General features: G+C 39.0%; 1 protein-coding gene across 2 annotated transcripts in view; it reads left to right on the plus strand.

Annotated features, from left to right (window-relative positions):
- Positions 1 to 20012, plus strand: part of LOC133597907 (RNA-binding motif, single-stranded-interacting protein 3-like) — a 379536-nt gene that overhangs the window by 284578 nt on the left and 74946 nt on the right. For both annotated transcript variants that reach the window (XR_009814684.1, XM_061950903.1), the window contains exon 7: positions 16072 to 16178. Coding sequence is in view for 1 of the 2 variants with exons in the window: in XM_061950903.1 (XP_061806887.1) it covers positions 16072 to 16178 (107 nt within the window). In the remaining variant the exon portion in view is untranslated. The remainder of the gene's footprint in view (positions 1 to 16071; positions 16179 to 20012) is intronic.

Genomic DNA, 20012 nt, shown 5'->3' on the forward strand with positions numbered 1-20012 from the left:
AGCTCCCCCCAAAAAAACAACATCAATTAGTGCAGCCGTAATTGTCTACACTCTAAAAACTCCTTCAGAGGTATTGTTCACCAAACTTAATTGTGTGAATTGGTTTTTGTTTTGCAAATTGAGTTACTGTATTTGTATGGTAAATGGTACAGAACAGCAACATACAAACTCAACAGGTATAGATTTTCCTTTGTCCCGCTGGCAAATCAAAGCACTTAACAACAGAAAACGACTGTAATAACCGGATGCAATTATAAGGAGTGCAATATTGGGATAGTGCAATACAGGAGGTGTGCAATACGGGGGGAGTGTAATGTGTGATCTTATAACTAACTGATATACCTGCGCAATGTTCACTGTCGTCACTGTATTGTCGGATGAACTGTGTGTATGTATGTATGTATGTACAGTATTCATAGACAGTGTTGGGACTAACGCGTTACAAAGTAATGCCGTTTGTTTCAGCGGTAACTATTAATCTAACGCGTTATTTTTTATATTCAGTAACTCAGTTACCGTTACTACATGATGCGTTACTGCGTTATTTTACGTTATTTTCTATGTAGTATCGGCTAGAAACAGAAGATCTGAGTGTGTTTAATTGCAGCGCTGCAGTGGAAAGAAAAGTATGTATGTATGTATGTATGTATGTATGTATGTACTGTATGTATGTATGTATGTAAAACGCTGTGTCTTGATGTCAAAGACAAATTTCTCCTCGGACACAATAAAGCTTATCATTATTATTATTATTATTATTATTATTATTATTATTATTATTATTATTATTGTTTGTGCCTATTTAAGTTTTGTACAATCAAAATGTTTAGTTTTATTGTAACTAATTTTTACATAATTAAACAGAATTACTTTTCTTGAATCTAAGTATACATTGATTTTCACTAAAAATAATTAAGTCATTAAATATATAAAAATTAAGGTCTTAAATGGCATTAAAAGGCATTTACTTCGATGTCCAGAGTAGTGCTGGGCGATATGACGATACGTATTGTGGGCACGATAGAAAAATGTCTATCGTGCCATTTCTATTTTTATCGTTTCAAGCGATAGGCTGTATTTTATCCATAGGGCTTGTGCCATCAGATGATTCATAGTAACAACAACAATAATTGCACATTCAGTAAGTGTATTTGGTGTCAAACGGGAGAGAAAACACATAGGCTCTCATTTCTCTTTCGATTTTGCGACATGACGCCGCTTTACGTGCCCTTTGTGTCCAGCGTCTCCCGTCGTTGCGGGTTACCTGGGTGACACACATGAGGGGATCATTGTAAGTAAACATGGAGACAGGACGGGTAGGCGATGCGCTGGCGGAAAAAGAAATTGAACCCCCACAATCAGCAGAGACTGAGTCCCAGGACGAACTCCTACCCAAACGAGGGGGTAGCTCGTCAGTCTGGCTTTATTTTGGTTTCAAAGCGACGGATTCAGAGCAGAAAACGGTCATATGCAAAGTATGCAAGAAAAGTGTTCCGTTGCCTGACGCTAATACAACGAACCTATTCTACCACCTCAGAAAACACCACGAGAAGGAGTACACTGAGACCCAAAAGTTTACACTTAAAAAGTACCAATGATTGTCACACACACACTAGGTGTGGCGAAATTATTCTCTGCATTTGACCCATCACCCTTGATCACCCCCTGGAAGGTGAGGGGAGCAGTGGGCAGCAGCGGTGGCCGCGCCTGGGAATAATTTTTGGTGATTTAACCCCCAATTCCAACCCTTGATGCTGAGTGCCAAGCAAGGAGATAATTGGTCCCATTTTTATAGTCTTTGGTATGACTCGGCTGGGGTTTGAACTCACAACCTACCGATCTCAGGGCGGACACTCTAACCACTAGGCCACTGATGAGGTATGATAAACATGATACACATTAGGGATGTCCCGATCCAGGTTTTTGCACTTCCGATCCGATACCGATGTTGTTTTTGCACTTTCTATCCGATACCGATACTGACCGATACTGGCCTATCCGAGCATGTATTAAAGTTTAAAGTTATTTAGCCTACTTAGTTGTCAGAATCATGTTGAAAAGGGTTTTAGTACTCTTGATAACAACTAGCCAGCTGAATTAGGTGAGTTTGAATAATACACAATGGTTGGTAACAAGAAACTGACCTGTTTATTCAAGGATAAACACAAAATAGACAAAATTACACATGACAAACAGAAATGGCATCATTGAACTCGGGCTGGGCGATATGGCCTTTTTTTAATATTGCAATATTTTAAGGCCATATTGCGATACACGATATATATCTCGATATTTTGCCTGAGCCTTGAATGAACACTTGATGCGTATAATCACAGCAGTATGATGATTCTATGTGTCTACATTAAAACTTCATACTGCATTAATATATGCTACTTTTAAACTTTCATGCAGAGAAGGAAATCATAACTAAAAAAATCACTTTTTTTTTAAATACGGTGTTGATCTGGTAATGTTTGCCTCTGCATTTTGATGGTGTGGGCGTGTGGCACCGAATGGAGATAAGCGTCTCGACAGACGTTACAATATTTGAACAATGATGACGAAAACTGTTTTCTCTGTCGTGTCCGTGTGTCGAAAACTGTTATGCGCTTATTTTTTTATTTGATTTTGTGCGTGGCATAGATTTGCCGTGCGCAGAGGACGCTTGAGCAGTGCGCAATTGCACAGGCGCGCACCTTAGAGGGAATGTTGCTCGCACGGCTGCGCTAGCATCACAGCTAACGTTAGCCATGTTGCTACTTCTCTGCTTGGGGAGGACGTATGACGTGACAGTATGTGACGTGTGTAAGAAGGTGCGCTTGCTGTCTGTGAGAAGGAGACACAGGAAAGAGTGAGAAGAGCCTGTAGTGTAATGCCAGCAGCTAAAAGCAACTGCGTGAGAATCCACAGACCTGTGGATGTGTTGAAGGTCTGCTGGAAAATGCGGAACGGAAATTAGGGAGCAGCAGAAAAGTGGAATGTATTATCTAAAGGCTAAGGTTAATGATTCCAGTGACGTGCACTTTAAGATTTTTTATTGCAATTGTTTACATCTGATACCAAAAGTATTTGTTTATTTTTAGTTATGATCTAGCATTCTGACTGCACTTCAGAGAAACTTAAATACTTGTAAAACTTGAAAACATTTGAAAAATGTGTTTTGTTGCGATTGTCGTTTTCTATACCAAATGTAATTGTTTATTTCACTTGAAAATAAAGTGAGAAAAAAGGTAAGTGGTCATGTATGTTGTTAAATTTTTCATAGAACTGAAAGCGTACCATAGCTATATCGGGGTATATCGTTATCGTGATATACATTTTTTTCATATCGCCCAGCACTAGTCTAGAGGCAAAAAAACAACAAAATAAAACATTTAATACTATTGTCGGCCTGAGCAGAGCGTGAAATGAAATGAGAAATGAAAATGAACTCAATAACTTTGTCGTCATCGATACATTGCTTTGTCTGTGTCTCAGGCTTTTAAACTGGATACAAAAGTCTCACTCTGTGCATCGCTGTCAGCACCTGAGCACGTTTATTCGACATTAGAATTGCATGAACACAATAAGCCTCTTTTCGGACATCCACAATCTTTGTTTCGGTACGAGCAGGACCTACTTTCAAATCTCCTCCATGTTTTCCTGTGTGTAGGACTGGTAGCAACACTCACTTTCATGTTGGAGCTGGAACCAATCAATTTGAAACAACAGTCACTTTTAAAGTACACATTGGTTTGAAAGCGTAGGAGAAGACGTTCGCGAAGGTGCGTTGTGTGAACCCTGGACATGACGTCGTAACAAGCTGACCAATCACAGCTCTTTTTTTTTCAAACTTTATTTCAACAACACCAATTATGATACATAAAATTCAAACAATCAGAACATGTAATTAAACATGTCTCTATACATTTTTTCAAAATATGTACATAGAAAAAAATAATCTCTACACTTTTCAAACAGTAATTGAGAAATCGAAACAAAACTACCATGGGAAAGGTTAAACAAAAGAAACAAAGCGTGCAGCGGCGGTATAGCTCGGTTGGTAGAGTGTCTTTGCCAGCAACTTGAGGGTTCCAGGTTCGATCCCCGCTTCTGCCATCCTAGTCACTGTGTTGTGTCCTTGGGCAAGACACTTTACCCACCTGCTCCCAGTGCCACCCACACTGGTTTAAAAATGTAGATGAAATGTAATGGACCCAAGTGGTGGAATATTAAAATCTAGTAAAATTTTGCTTAAAACAAATGTAAATATTAAAAACCCAATGTAGTGAGAGCAGCCGTCCAAAATAAGAGAAGATGATTATGCTTGTTCGCACTTTATTATAATCCAAATTACAGTCAAGTTGATAACACTAAAAATACCAATTGGTAAACAATAATGTAGGTGAGGGTACAGCCACGACAGGCGTGGTCAGTATCCTGGCTCCGTTCACTTCCACGGCGTCCTCCTGCACACAAATTAAATCGGAGGCAGGCCACGGGGATAAAATAATCTAAAAACACGGAGACGCTCTCAGGGCTGACGTCACACTTACACGCAAGACAGGGTTTCCCCTGCCTCTGCTGTAGTTCCGCGTAGAAATATTGAGTACGCCCACTGTCCTCGCCAGTATCTGGTGGGACCTACGTGGCCGTACGCGTCCCGTCTCGCCCCGCCTCCTGGTCGCTCCCGGGAGTCACCGCAGGTCTCTGGGTTCCGACCGCTCCTGCCCACAGGATCACACAGCCAGCGTACAACGCACGAGCCCGCAAGCCCACAGCCAAAGGCAGTTTGATCACCCCCACAGATCCACAATCCACGACACTTACTTCGGAGGCAGAGTTTCCACTGCCCCTGCGTGTTGTGGGCTTCTTGGGGTTCACTCCGGTAGCTTGCGGGGTCTGCTGTGTAGTCCTGGATTCCTTCCCAGCCTGCGGGCGTCCACCTCCTGTCGCTTCCCTCCTCGTCGATCCTGCCTGTTCTTTTTTAAATGGGTGCAGTCTTAATGCTCCACAGGTGCGTCTAACTTCAGGTGTCGTTTGATTGGGCACTTCGGTTGTTAAGGGCAACAAGCTAAAAAGGGGCAACGTCTTAAAATGCCAGCAAAGTCCACAAGGAACATGCAATTAAAAAGACAATCAAATTCTAAAATGTAAAAACATGCAATTAAAAATACAATCAAATTCTAAAATGTAAAAACATGCAATTAAAATCCACAGCAATAAAACACTATAAGACATGCATGGCAATGAAACAAAAAAAATAAAATCCCCTCCTTGTGTCCCATCACATATATAATGGGTTTCACTATGTAAAAGCACTTTGAGTCAGTAGAGAAAAGCGCTATATAAATATACTTCACAAAAGAAAATAGAAAAAAGTGAAAATAAAAGCATTTTATTTATTTTGTCTTTGATGGAAATTGTCTCTAAGCAAAGCCGGATTATTTTGTGATATGCACGTAAAGATCCGTTGACGTTTTGCGTACGCAAGCTACGTGACGTGAGAGTGTATATTCATCTGTCTATCTATCTTTTTATCTATCTATCTAGATAAATAGGTACAACCTGGACAAGTCGCCACCTCATCGCAGGGCCAACACAGATAGACAGACAACATTCACACTCACATTCACACACTAGGGCCAATTTAGTGTTGCCAATCAACCTATCCCCAGGTGCATGTTTTTGGAGGTGGGAGGATGTCAGAGTACCCGGAACCCACGCAATCACGGGGTGAACATGCAATCTCCACACAAAAAGACACCGAGTACAAGGATCGAACCCAGGGTCTTCTTATTGTGAGGCACACGCAGTTACCTTTGTTTCAATATATGCCGTACAACACTCATACACACACACACACACACACACACACACACACACACACACATACATATATATATATATATATATATATATATATATATATATATATATATTATATATATATATATACACATACAGGGTTGTACGGTATACCGGTACTAATGATGTACCGCGATACTAATTGATTGAAATTGGTACTATACTGCCTTTGAAAAGTACCAGTACCGTTCTTTCATCTGAATGCCCGCTGTGTGGCGGTGACTACAGAGCCATGATGTTGAGTGTGTCAAAACGCACACACTATGTGCATACAAGCAATAACATCTTGGAGAGGAGGAATGGCAAAAAAACAAAAACAATTCTACTGGTTAATAAAGAGTGTGAGTGAAGCGCAATAAAGAAGTATTTGGGCTTCAAAACTAACGGTAAAGGTGACACTTTTAACAAGGAAGCGCCGCGCTGCAAGTGTTGCTTTAAAACATGCCTCGCCAAATGTGGCGATTAGTATTACCACCTTTGCTTCAAACTTTGGTAAACATTTTAATAGTAAGCATTCAGACCTGCACGAGGAGTTATAAAGAGTGACAGATAATAATGTAGATGTCCTGTCCTGACCTGTCCTGCTATCTGCTCCGGTGCAGGCCGTCGTCAAGGAGCACGGGGCAGACGTTCCCTTTAGGGTCGATGTTTTCGTCAGGCGTAACACTCTGCACTTTACAATTGGTCTGCTAAGCTCTGCTTTCCAGTCAGAATTCGAGGCAGCAGATTTGTGACATTCTGGTTGCTTTATTGTTAGTTTTGCAGAACACAACCAGACCCGTTCATTACTCTACTGCGCAGTGCAGCGCTACTGCTCTCTCTCTTTGCTCGCCCACTCACTCACTTACGTCACTCAGACAACACGTTAACATTCTCTTAAACACACATACACTACTCTAATGAATTAATCAGCTCCCCCTCTTATTTTCATGTATATACATAACATGTAGATACGTAGACACGCACTCAGCTGCTTGGCTTGATGCTAAATATTAGTGTAGTTAAGACCGCTCATTTAACGTCAACTCGTGCAAGTGAAATGACTGACTTTGGTAACAAATTGCTACAATTTGTGTTTTATCTTTAACAAATGTGTGGTTTACCTGCTACATGGCTTATCTGTGTACATTTATCCATAATTTTGTTTTTAGTACTTACTAAAATTGTGTATTTTTCTTAAAGCACAGACCAGGATTGGCAACCATAAATCCTAAATGATCTAATATTATGTCAATACAGCTTTTTTGTAATTATATTCTTATCTAATTCTTGATTATGGAAAATTCTAAATTGTTCTTTGAGTGCAACAAGAAAAACACAATGTGTTTAATGCCTTTTAATTCATATTTTAACCTTTTAAAATTGTTCTTTGAGTGCAATAGGAAAGATATGTTTATTGTATTGTAAGATTTTCTGTTAAAATAAAGCCAAAATTGAAATTTTTTTGTAGCCAAAAGTATCAATATACATTTTGGTACTTTACCAAATTATTGGTATCGGGACAACCCTATTACATATATATATATATCTTTTTTTTTATATATATATATATATATATATATATGGTGGCGACTTGTCCAGGGTGTATGCCGCCTTCCGCCCGAATGCAGCTGAGATAGACTCCAGCACCCCAGGCGACCTCAAAAGGGACAAGCGTGAAGAACAATGAAGAACTACTGGTAGTCTCACTGTGCATGTGAACAAATAAAATGCAAATAAATATAGTTGTTACATGTATTTTGGCCTTCCTCCAATGGAGGAAAGTCAGGAGTTTGTCGCCACAGGCATCACCTGCAGCTACTGTCTGTCTTTACTTATCATATTGGCACTGCAGTACTATTGGAACATTTGGTATGCCCAACCCTACATCTGCTCTTCAGAGGTAATATCTTTTAGAAAAGAGGGGCTCTGCATCCAGGAATATGGCAGCCATATACAAAGACTTAAGTTGTCAAGTATGAAGGAAGAATTCACTCGGGCCATTTAGGGCCTGTCTATTTCCCCTCGCTCTGTGTACGTTTGTGCAAACTGAACTTTTCCCAAGAGATTTAGCTCGGTCCTAACCCTTAATGCTGGGTAATGGCAGATGGAGCTTTAGATAACATGAAGGACAACCAACATTTATTTAGGCTTTAGCTCAGTGCAACTTTATGTGCTCCTCTGCTAAAATGACCCATTTCCCATATGGCTTGTTTGCACCTTTCTCTTTTAAAAGGGTTATATCATGATTCTAATCTATTTAACAATTTGTTTTGGTCTACATAACCTGTAACAGTGGTTCTTCTTCTCCTCTCCAAGGTTTCTCATTCTCATCCCACTGGGTTGAGTTTTCCCTTGCCCTGATGTGGGATCTGAACCGAGGATGTCGTTGTGGCTTGTGCAGCCCTTTGAGACACTTGTGATTTAGGGCTATATAAATAAACATTGATTGATTGATTGATTGATTAAAATAACAACAAAGCACAGGGTAACTGACATCTCAGAATATGCGGTGATGGACATAAAATGTGTCGGTGTATTCTCTTTAAAGTGTCTCATTGCATGAAAAGACAGCAAGCATGATAATTAGAACGTAAGCATGATACCAGGGGTCATGCTGTGGGGTTATTAAGAAAAAGCAGCCTCAGCCAGCACGATGACAGATCGCTCCAATTTGATCATACAACCTCTATTTTTTTTTTTACATCCACTTTGGAAAAGCCACCTACTACATCGGCCTCAGGGGTTGCACATAACTCTCCGTTCAGCCTTGAACTCTGAATGCTTTGCTGCAATAAAAACTTCTTCTGTTTAGAGATAAACATTTATCTTGGAGGTAAATGCATAGCTTAGTTTGGCAGTCATAATATCTGAATCAGTACCAGCAGGGATTTTGTGTTCTTGCTTTGTTTCTAGCACCAGTGTGAATCCAGATTGGACTCGTTTTTAATTATTATTATTTCTCAAAAATTTGCAATTGCTGCAGTCTTGATAGGACATCACTTTTTTTTTTCTTTTTTTTTTAAGGAAAATTGAGGTAGGCACATTCATAACTTAATGCGACACAAAGCACACTTGGACAGTGTGAGTGCGGTATTTTTCCAGTTAAAATGTGTATTGTTCAGTAGGCGTTAGATGTTCTTACTGTCATGTCTGTGTGATCATGTTTTGTTTTAGTCATGTTCGGTTTTGTTTTTGGACTCTTTGTGCACTTTTGTTTGTTTTGTCACCATAGCAACCCATTCGTTTTCACCTGTCATGTCACGCACCTGTTTCACGTTTTGAGTCACGCACCTGTTTTCACTGATCATGTCACTGCTATTTAAGCCGGTCTGTTTCTGTTGTTCGTCCTGGTGACATTATCTATCTATCCATCCATGCTACATGATATTCCTGTTTACCATAGTTCATGCTTCATGCCATGCCACAGTAAGTGTTTTTGTTTCGTGTTCATAGTTAATTGCCTTTGTGCTAGTCTTTTGTTTCCATTAGTCAAGTTTGTTCTCCGCCATTGTGCGCGCCTTTTGTTTGCTTCCTTTTTTGTAGTTTGTTAGTGTTATAAATAAATATGTACTCACCTCCAAGCCATGTCCGATCCAGCTTTACCTGCATCTCGGGAAAACAAAACCCTCACAGTCCAGGTATTGACACTTACATGGGCTAATGCAACACAGTTTCTATGAGCACAAGGGGACACAAAAACAGGCAAAACCATCCCAACAGAAAACATCACATTTTGAAAGGTTATTATTGTGTACAAAACATATGCTTCACTTCAGTGAGTTTTGATGTTGATTAATTGCATATTTACTCTTCTAAATAGCAGAGATGATTGTGTGTGTGCCCCGTGAGAGAGATAACCATCGATTATGTAAATCTCCTGACATGCCTACATAATTAGTTAAGATCTCAAGCTAATTACAGCATGTTTTGTGTTTGTCTCCTCAACAACAATGTCATTCTCGGTCAAGGTTCAAACAGGTAATTGCTTAACAATAAGTCTTTTGTGTTTGGGCACAATTCTCACGATAAAAAAGCATGTAAACGTCTTTAATGGCGTCAAACCAACAGTCTTTGCAACTCCCTATTATTTTGGCAATCTCTGCTCAGGGGGATGAGCTATTTCTGTAAAGACTTGGCTGTGAAGGGTTGTCTTTTGCGGGACTGGAAGATGCCAGGTTTTAGGAACAATATACAGCAATTTGTTCTTGCTCTTTCAGTTAAAGGTTGGACTTCTTCTACAACTGCCAGATGTGAAAACATGTGGGTAATAGTGTTGTAACGATACCAATATTTTGGTACCGGTACTAAAATTATTTTGGTACTTTTCTAAATAAAGAGGACCACAAAAAATTGCATTATTAGCTTTATTTGAACAAAACAATATTAGGGTACATTAAACATATGTTTATTATTGCAGTTAAGTCCTTAAATAAAACAGTGAACATACAAGACAACTTGTCTTTTAGTAGTAAGTAAGCAAACAAAGGCTCCTAATTAATCTGCTGACATATGCAGTAACATATTGTGTCATTTATCATTCTATTGTTTTGTCAACATTATTAAGGACAAGTGGTAGGAAATGAATTATTAATCTACTTGTTCATTTACTGTTAATATCTGCCTACTTTGTCTTTTATCATGTTCTATCTACACTTCTGTTAAAATGTAATAATCACTGTGGAGGGGGGCGTGGCCTGCGGGCCTGCCGTGGAGCAGGGTGTGCCAGGGCCGGCTTTCAAACACAGCTGACAGGTGATTAGATTGCCCAGCTGGGGCTAATTATCTAATCACCTGTCGCCTTTATTAGCAGCAGCCGGGCCTACAAGTGGATCTGTTGTGATCAGGGGAACCCACGGGAGGGCAACTTCCACAATCACTTATTCTTCTGTTGTTTGATACTTTACATTAGTTTTGGATGATACCACAAAGGGGTGCGGGACCGGTACGTTTCAGAGACGGTATCGTACCAAAAATGATTCATTAGTATTGCGGTACTATACTAATGCCGGTATACCATACAACCCTAGTGGGTAATATTTTCTTTTAATACGGAATCTGTCATATTATAATATAGAACTATTCAGCTGGCGCCTCAGAGGCCAAATCCGGACTGGGAATGTCCCCATGCCGACCCCCCCGAGCTCATTTCAAAATTTAGGAGACAAACATTTTTGCATCAAAGGGAGGGTAAAATAAATAAATAAATGATAAATGGGTTGTACTTGTATAGCGCTTTTCTACCTTCAAGGTACTCAAAGCGCTTTGACACTACTTCCACATTTACCCATTCACACACACACTGATGGAGGGAGCTGCCATGCAAGGCGCTAACCAGCACCCATCAGGAGCAAGGGTGAAGTGTCTTGCTCAGGACACAACGGACATGACGAGGTTGGTACTAGGTGGGGATTGAACCAGGGACCCTCGGGTCGCGCACGGCCATTCTTCCACTGCGCCACGCCGTCCCTAAATAAATAATATAAAGTATCCTTCATCCACATTTTATCAACCATCCCAACATGTATCTTAACTAGAGGGCCTAATTTTTAAATGTGATTCAACCTATAAGACTTCACACACAATAGTCATTAATTCACAAAACTGAAAAGTACAGTAGCCTTATGAATAAAACAAAAACATTCTTCTCAAACTAGTTTATCATCAGGTCAGCTGCATCATGTCTCAAAGTTTCTGTATTCTCCTCTCATTTACACAGAGAAACTTAAAAACATGTTTTTACGCTACGCCTCTGGCTAAGCAGGTGTGTTGTGAAACGGAGTTAGGATGCACGTCTTCATCATAATTTCTTTGAGTGCGGTAGAAGCAGCAAATACACATAGCTCACTTACAGTTGTGTAGATGTCATGATGCAATAAGATATCTGTTGATGGCATCATATAGCGTCAAAAATAAAATGTGTCTTCTTTGCTTTCTCCTAAGTCAGGGCTGTCAAACTCATTTTAGATCGGGGGCCACATGGAGAAAAATGTACTCCCAAGTGGACCGGACTGTTAAAATCTCAGCACGATAACTTAAAAATAAAGACAACTTCAGATTGTTTTCTTTGTTTAAAAACATAACAAGCACCTTCTGAAAATGTACAAATCATAATGTTGATGGGTTTTTTTTACACTTACATGTTGCGGTTAATAGTATTCTACCTTTTATTTGTCGTTATTCATACTTTCTGAATAAAAGATGTGATAATGTTCATCAGAGCCTCATTGGTGTTGATTTTCAATCTATCAAGATAAAAAAATAATATCAAATTACAGGATGTACTGATGTACTAACATCATGTGGGGTTTTTTTTTTTTTTTTTTTTTACATATATAGCATATTCTACATAGATACAAAGAATTGCTATTGTGACATCTACTGGACACATTTACAACAGCAGTTTCTTTCATTCAAACATTTTGGCTCATTTTTTTACTTAGCAAACTCATCCCGCAGGCCAGATAAAACCTGCCTTACGTTTACCCCTGTCCTAAGTGTTCACATGTTACCATGTGGAACATGTTAAATCCACACATTTTTGTTTTGGTGCTGCTGGTGAGAAATTAAACTTCCTCATCTGACAAGGGAAATCATCTGATTGGCTGTAGTTTTTAGCTAACCCCCACTCTCTCTCACATTGTACTCTATTAAAGAACTGTGATTGGATATAATTTGAACTTGTCCGACTCATCTACAAGATTAAATTAAATATTATTGGATTTAGTTTCTGTCAACATTTTCGTCTCGTTTTCATTCGTCAACACTGGTGTATTGAGGGCTGAGAGGAAAGGTGTGTGTGTCCGTGTGTGCACGGACTCGCGGAGACTGACAGCCGAGGGACAGAGATGAGGAAAGATGATACTATAGTAGTGTTGACCCGATACCGATATTTTGGTACTTTTCTGTACTTTTCTAAATAAAGGGGACCACAAAAAATTGCATTATTTGCTTTATTTTAACAAAAAATCGTATGGTACATCAAACATATGTTTCTTATTGCAAGTTTGTCCTTAAATAATATAGTGAACATACAAGACAACTGTCTTTTATTAGTAAGTAAACAAACAAAAAGGCTCCTAATTTAGCTCCTGACATATGCAGTAACATATTGTGTCATTTTCCATTCTATTATTTTGTCAACATTATTAAGGACAAGTGGTAGAAAATTCATTATTAATCTACTTGTTCATTTACTGTTAATATCTGCTTACTTTCTCTTTTAACGTGTTCTATCTACACTTTTATTAAAACGTAATAATCACTTATTCTTCTGTTGTTTGATACTTTACATTAGTTTTGGATGATTCCACAAATTTGGGTATCAATCCGATACCAAGTCGTTACAGGATCATACATTTGTCATAGTCAAAGTCCTCATGTGTCCAGGGACATATTTCCTGAGTTTATAAACATAATATAAATTTTAAAAAACGAAAGAAGATGTTGTGATGCCAAAAATTATTGACATAATCATAGTATTATTGACTAGATACGCAACTGTACTTGGTATCATTACGGTGGATGTTAGATGTCGACCCACCAATGGCGTTTGTTTACATTGTGACGCCGGGAAGCTACGGTGTGTAGTGAATTAGTTTAGCTATTCCTCGTCCTGCAGGGATGATACTTGTAAGAAACGTACTGTATTAGTCGCCATGGAGGCGAGGATTAGTGATTTAGAAGTAGTTACAACACTGCCGATTGGAGCTGGACTTTAGCCACTAGCTAGCTAGCCATGTCTTAAAGCACCTCTTCCGGTGGGCGTTTCAGTGTTATAACTTCACCTTTTTTGTCAGTTTTTAAGCAAAAATGCGTCCGTTCTCCCTTTTCTGTCTACACACTGTGTCTGCTTGTAAGTACTCCGTGATTGTGCGCTGCCGAACATGCTCCTCTGCTCGTAAACCAGCAATGACGTGACGACAACGGGGACGCGCGGGGCGAATGGCGGACTGGTACTTTTTAAGAGTCGGTATAGTACCGAAAATGATTCATTAGTATCCCGGTACTATACTAATACCGGTATACCGTACAACCCTAATATATACATGTGGAGAGGGGGCGTGGCCTGCGGGCCTGCCGCGGAACGGCATTGTGTCCCTTTTTTAGCGAATTTCTCCGTTACTGCCCATAATTTGGTCAACTTGTAATATATTATTTTGTGAGTATACTGAAATATACTGTCTCAGCTTCAAAAAATGTTTTTTGAGGGGGCAAAACATTTATTGCCCCTACGTAAAGCCGGCCTCACTGCTCTCACTGGGATGTTGGTATATTCCCGTTTAAAAGACAAAGGACTCAAAATGGGGTTGGAACAAGGCATCTTTTCAGGTCTTTTTAGCCATTTCCTGGTTGAAGTTGAATATCAAAGTTGACCAACTTCTCAGTTTATGTTCACATCATTGAACTATCAAGGTGAGAAGCATTAATCATAATCTAGAATAAACGTTTACGAGCTTTGAGACAAGAAAGCAGCTCACCAGCTCATGATGTCAATCCAGCAGCACAAGGAAATTGCCTCTCTGTGATCAATGCAATGTGGAAAATATCCGATATTCCGATATTGTCCAACTCTTTAATTACCGATACCGATATCAACCGATATATGCAGTCGTGGAATTAACACATTATTATGCCTAATTTGGACAACCAGGTATGGTGAAGATAAGGTACTTTTTAAAAAAATTAATAAAATAAGATAAATAAATTAAAAACATTTTCTTGAATAAAAAAGAAAGTAAAACAATATAAAAACAGTTATATAGAAACTAGTAATTAATGAAAATTAGTACAATTAACTGTTAAAGGTTAGTACTATTAGTGGACCAGCAGCACGCACAATCATGTGTGCTTACGGACTGTATCCCTTGCAGACTGTATTGATATATATTGATATAAAATGTAGGAACCAGAATATTAATAACAGAAAGAATCAACCCTTTTGTGTGAATGAGTATGAATGGGGGAGGGAGGTTTTTTGGGTTGGTGCACTACTTGTAAGTGTATCATGTGTTCTTTATGTTGATTTAATTAAAAAAAACAACAACAAAAAACGATACCGATAATAAAAATACCGATACCGATCATTTCCGATATTACATTTTAACGCATGTATTGGCCCAGTGGTCCCCAACCTTTTTGTAGCTGCGGACCATTCAACGCTTGAAAATCTGTCCCGCGGAAATACAATCATGTGTGCTTACAGACTGTATCCCTGCAGACTGTATTGATATGCATTGATATATAGTGTATATTTTGTGTTTTTATTTGATTTAATACAAAAAATAAAAATAAAAATTTTTATTTTTATTTTTATTTTTTTTCCTTGTGCGGACCGGCAGGCCGATATTATCGGACATCTCTAATATATATATATATATATACAAATAAACGTTGAACAGCCTTTTTTTTTATTATTGTATTTTTTCACCAAAAGATTGATGATAACTTGCATTAAATTGTATGTCAAGGTGAAAAGCAGACATTTAAGTATTTATTTGTGATAACCAAAAGAAAAACTTGGAATATCTTGTTGCATGTTCAGATGATAATAAAGTTTAAATAATTATAATATCAAAAAAATTATAATTTCTTCCCACTTCCTTGCTTAAAAACAAGTGCTTCTCCTTATCTGCACTGGTGCTCCAATCCAAATTCCTTCTCCAGCTTTTAGTTAAAGTTTGGTGAACTTTTAAGTCACACTTGATCCTCTTTGTAAACCAGGCATTCATCCTTCTCAGAACCAAAGAAGGAGCTCGCTGTCTTTGCAGAAAATTACAATGGCAGTCCTTTGCCAGGGGTCAAACCAGTCTCATTTGGCGTATTAAGCATGCTAGTTTGTACTGTAGTTGAACCACATTCGCCATGCCTTCGTGATTAGCCTGTGGCTTTGCTTTCATGTCAGCGCCGCTTTTGTGCAAGCATATCTGAAGGAATTGGAGAGATGGAAGGATAGCGTTGTTTAAGATGGTAGAATGTACTAGTAAGTTCTGTGTCGAATTCTGTTTTTAGGTTTAAGCCATATTTCTGCCTTGGTAGGATTGGACTTGTTATACAAAATTAACCAGGACAATTAACATAAAACACAGAGAGCACACTTGTAATATTGTTTTTGGTCAAAGCATTGCAATCATACATTTTCCTAAAATATTGCTTGCACAACAATTTCAACATCCCTGCTTTTAAGAAGATTATCCCCCTCTGTCTGTGTTTGTCTTTGTGTGTCTCTTCTCCGCTCGTCTGCAGCCCCCGCAGAGCCGCTGCTATGCAAGTTTGCTGACGGAGGCCAGAAAAAAAGGCAGACCCAGGTCAAATATCCCCAGAACGGCCGACCATGGACGCGGGATGGAGAGGTGAGTTTAGTTTTTTTGACATTTTTTAGTCAAACTGCCAATGACGGCAGCAAAGTTTTAAAAATAAAGCAATCTGATCAAAAGGGGAAATTGTATAATGATGAATATATCAGTTATTTGCCCAGCCTGCTTTTATAAAGACTGAAGCACAATTTACAGCAGAATGTATTAACTGAATCAATATCATTCGCGTAATATCTGGAGGTTAATTCTTACTCATACATACATATATATATATATATATATATATATATATATATATATATATATATATATATATATATATATATATATATATATATAAATATAAATAATTCTCACAAAATGACATTTAAGGGGAACTGTACTTTTTTTGGAATTTTGCCTATTGTTCACAATCATTATGAAAGACATGTCGGATGAATTTTTATTTTTTTATGCATTCTTACTTGTAAATACACAAATAAAAGTCTGCTTACAACGGCACCAATGAGAGTTCCTTTATTCCGATCATAAAACCTAATAACCATCCAAAAAGCACCAACAATACTCCATTTACATGTCGTGACTTGAGTATTAACAAAGTATTAGCGCTAACGCAGACAAACTATTTATAGCAGCTGCTATGTTTACATCGAGTGGTCAGCTGTTTCCTCACTTCCTTGCTCCTTGGAAGTTTACTTTAGATCAGAAATCATGCATCTCAACTGGATAGAAGAAGGCACAGGCAAATTCCAACAAATTGGTACATTCTGACAGCCAATTTAGACCCAGTAATGGCGAGAACGACACGACAAGAGGCTTGGCTTCACCTTTCTTTTCTTCACGGAGATTATGAGTCTTTTTTTATCTAAACGGGAATATAACAAGATTCTATCAGTCCCCATCCTAATGACAGCAGACATTGTACAGTAAGTGATTTTTATTCTGTTTCTTGGCTCTCACGGAGTCTGCGGTGAGCAGTAATCAGTTATGTTGTTGGAAAAAAAGCGTAAGTTGTGATGCGTTTTTGAAATTAAGCGTATGCTTAAAATGATCAAAATATGTAAACAATACATCTTATTATACATTTGCCTGTTACCATATTACATATATACTTACATCATGTATATAAAACCTTATTGGAGGTGTTTAGATGTTTTTTTAAGCGCTTTACAGGCAGAATAGAGCGGCTCCCTTAGGCTCCATTGTAAGCAGACTTTTGATCGCATTTATTTAAGAATTAGAATGCATAAAAAAAAATACATTCGTCGTCATGCATGACTTTCATAATGATTGTGAACGCTATGCAAAATTCCCAATGAAATGCACTTTGCCCTTAACAAACTCCATCTTTACATGAACAGAAATCAATAAAACTGAACATATTTAAAGTAAAAACATATTTTCCTGACTGTGCAACAGAGTCAAACAAAATGAAATTCCTCCTCAAAGTCTACATTTTAAGTTCTTATATAGGTATTAATGTAAATGTAACTGAGAGTGTACACATCGAACCAAATGGCCCCTGTAAGGGTCCATTACTATTAACTGTCATTTAGCAGGGGACACCCTACAACTCCCTCTGGGGGTTCCCACACCCCACTGTATGTATTTATTTTAGTGTGCCTTTTCTTTGGCCCACCCCTATAATGTTATTCATTTTCTCTGCCCACAATAAATAAAAACAGCGTCTATATATAGCTTAACATAAAACAATGACTTGTGTGTTGTTTGGGAACAGTTAATAGTTACTATGTGCAGTAAAACGTTGAACTCAACTCACCTTAATGTGTGTTCTTAAATGTGTGATCCACGTCTCCCATGCCGAGAGCAGTTTTGATTCGGGCTTACAAGGTAAACAAATTAAAATGAATGTTTTGGGCATTGTTTTATCCAAACGCACACATTTGTCCAAATGGGGCCAATTAGACACATTGTGGGTTCCTGGACGTTGTCTACATCGCTAAAAGAAAAATCAAAGAAAGAGAATCCCTCTGCAATCTTCCACTAGGTTTTTTTAATTTTTAATTTTTAATTAATTGCCTGCCTGAATATTCCCTCTTCTGTTCTCCGACTCCATTGTCGTCATTTGGGATGTGCGTGTCTGCTGTGATTTATTTTTCTGGTTCTATGAACCGCCCTATCTTGTCTCTGATTGGCCTGTCCGTAATGTTTTGCCCTAATCTTAACCAATCGTGACTCATCATAGTAAACCAAGCAATCATCATGGATTTTCTTATACGTAAACCAATCATCATTGATTTTTCCCGTATATATCTGTGGAGTTGCACTAGTCCATTTCTATATTTCTTTTCTCTTTCTCTTCTCCCTCGCTCTTCTTTTGTAGCTTGTACTTTGTAGCTGAGCTACCCGCTACATGGGTCTAAAAATAGCTAAGCTACGGTAATCGCTTCTCGTTTAAAAAGTAGCAAAGTTACTGCCAAGATACTGGCAAATGTAGTTAAGCTATATAGCTTCGCTACTTGTAACGAGCTACTGTCCAACACTGGTATAGACTATGGTGTGTTGTCTAGTCAGGGAGTAGTCTTTGCCATTAAGCTGAATCTAGTCTTTTGTTGTGCCCTAAAAAGTGTCTATACTGTGAGTGTTGTACTTATTTCACACCAGCTGTTTGATTCTAACGTGCATCGTCGTTGTAGTTTTCATGACTAAATTTGGAGGTGTTGAAATGGCCATCTACGAGTTGGGGAAGAGATCTTGCCCCAAGTGGAGGAGTTCAAGTACCTCGGAGTCGTGTTGACGAGTGAGGGAAGAGTGGATCGTGAGATCGACAGGCAGATCGTTGCGGCGTCTTCAGTAATGCGGACGCTGTATCGATCCGTTGTGGTGAAGAAGGAGCTGAGCTGGAAGGCAAAGCTCTCAATTTACCGGTCGCTCTACGTTCCCATCCTCACCTATGGCCATGAGCTTTGTTATGACCGAAAGGACAAGATCACGGGTACAAGTGGCCGAAATGAGTTTCCTCCGACGGGTGGCGGGGCTCTCCCTTAGAGATAGGGTGAGAAGCTCTGTCATCCGGGAGGAGCGCAAAGTAAAGCCGCTGCTCCTCCACATCGAGAGGAGCCAGATGAGGTGGTTCGGGCATCTGGTCAGGATGCCACCTGAACGCTTCCCTGGGAGGTGTTTAGGGCACGTCCGACCGGTAAGAGGCCACGGGGAAGACCCAGGACACGTTGGGAAGACTATGTCTCCCAGCTGGCCTGGGAACGCCTCAGGATCCCCAGGGAGGAGCTGGACAAAGTGGCTGGGGAGAGGGAAGTCTGGGCTTCTCTGCTTAGGCTGGTGCCCCCGCGACCAGACTTGATTGACTGTTTGAGACTTTTATTAGTAGATTGCACAGTACAGTACATATTCCGTACAATTGACCACTAAATGGTAACACCCGAATAAGTTTTTCAACTTGTTTAAGTCGGGGTCCACGTTAATCAATTCATGGTATAAATATATACTATCAGCATAATACAGTCATCACACAAGTTAATCATCAGAGTATATACATTGAATTATTTACATTATTTACAATACGGTGGGATGTGGAGGGGGTTGGGGCGGGGGCGTTAGGTTTGGTTGATATCAGCACTTCAGTCATCAACAATTATATAATCTGAGAAATGGACATTGAAACAGTGTAGGTCTGACTTCATAGGATATGTACAGCAAGCAGTAAACATAGTGAGCTCAGAAAGCATAAGAACAAGTATATACATTTGATTATTTACATTTGTTTATTTACAATCCAGGGAGGTGGGATGTGGTGGCGGGAGGGTGTTAGTCTAGACCAGGGGTAGGTAACCTATGGCTATAGAGCCAGATGTGGCTCTTTTGATTACTGTATCTGGCTCTCAGATAAAT

Source organism: Nerophis lumbriciformis, linkage group LG04 (assembly GCF_033978685.3).
Source record: "Nerophis lumbriciformis linkage group LG04, RoL_Nlum_v2.1, whole genome shotgun sequence".
Lineage (NCBI taxonomy): Eukaryota > Metazoa > Chordata > Actinopteri > Syngnathiformes > Syngnathidae > Nerophis > Nerophis lumbriciformis.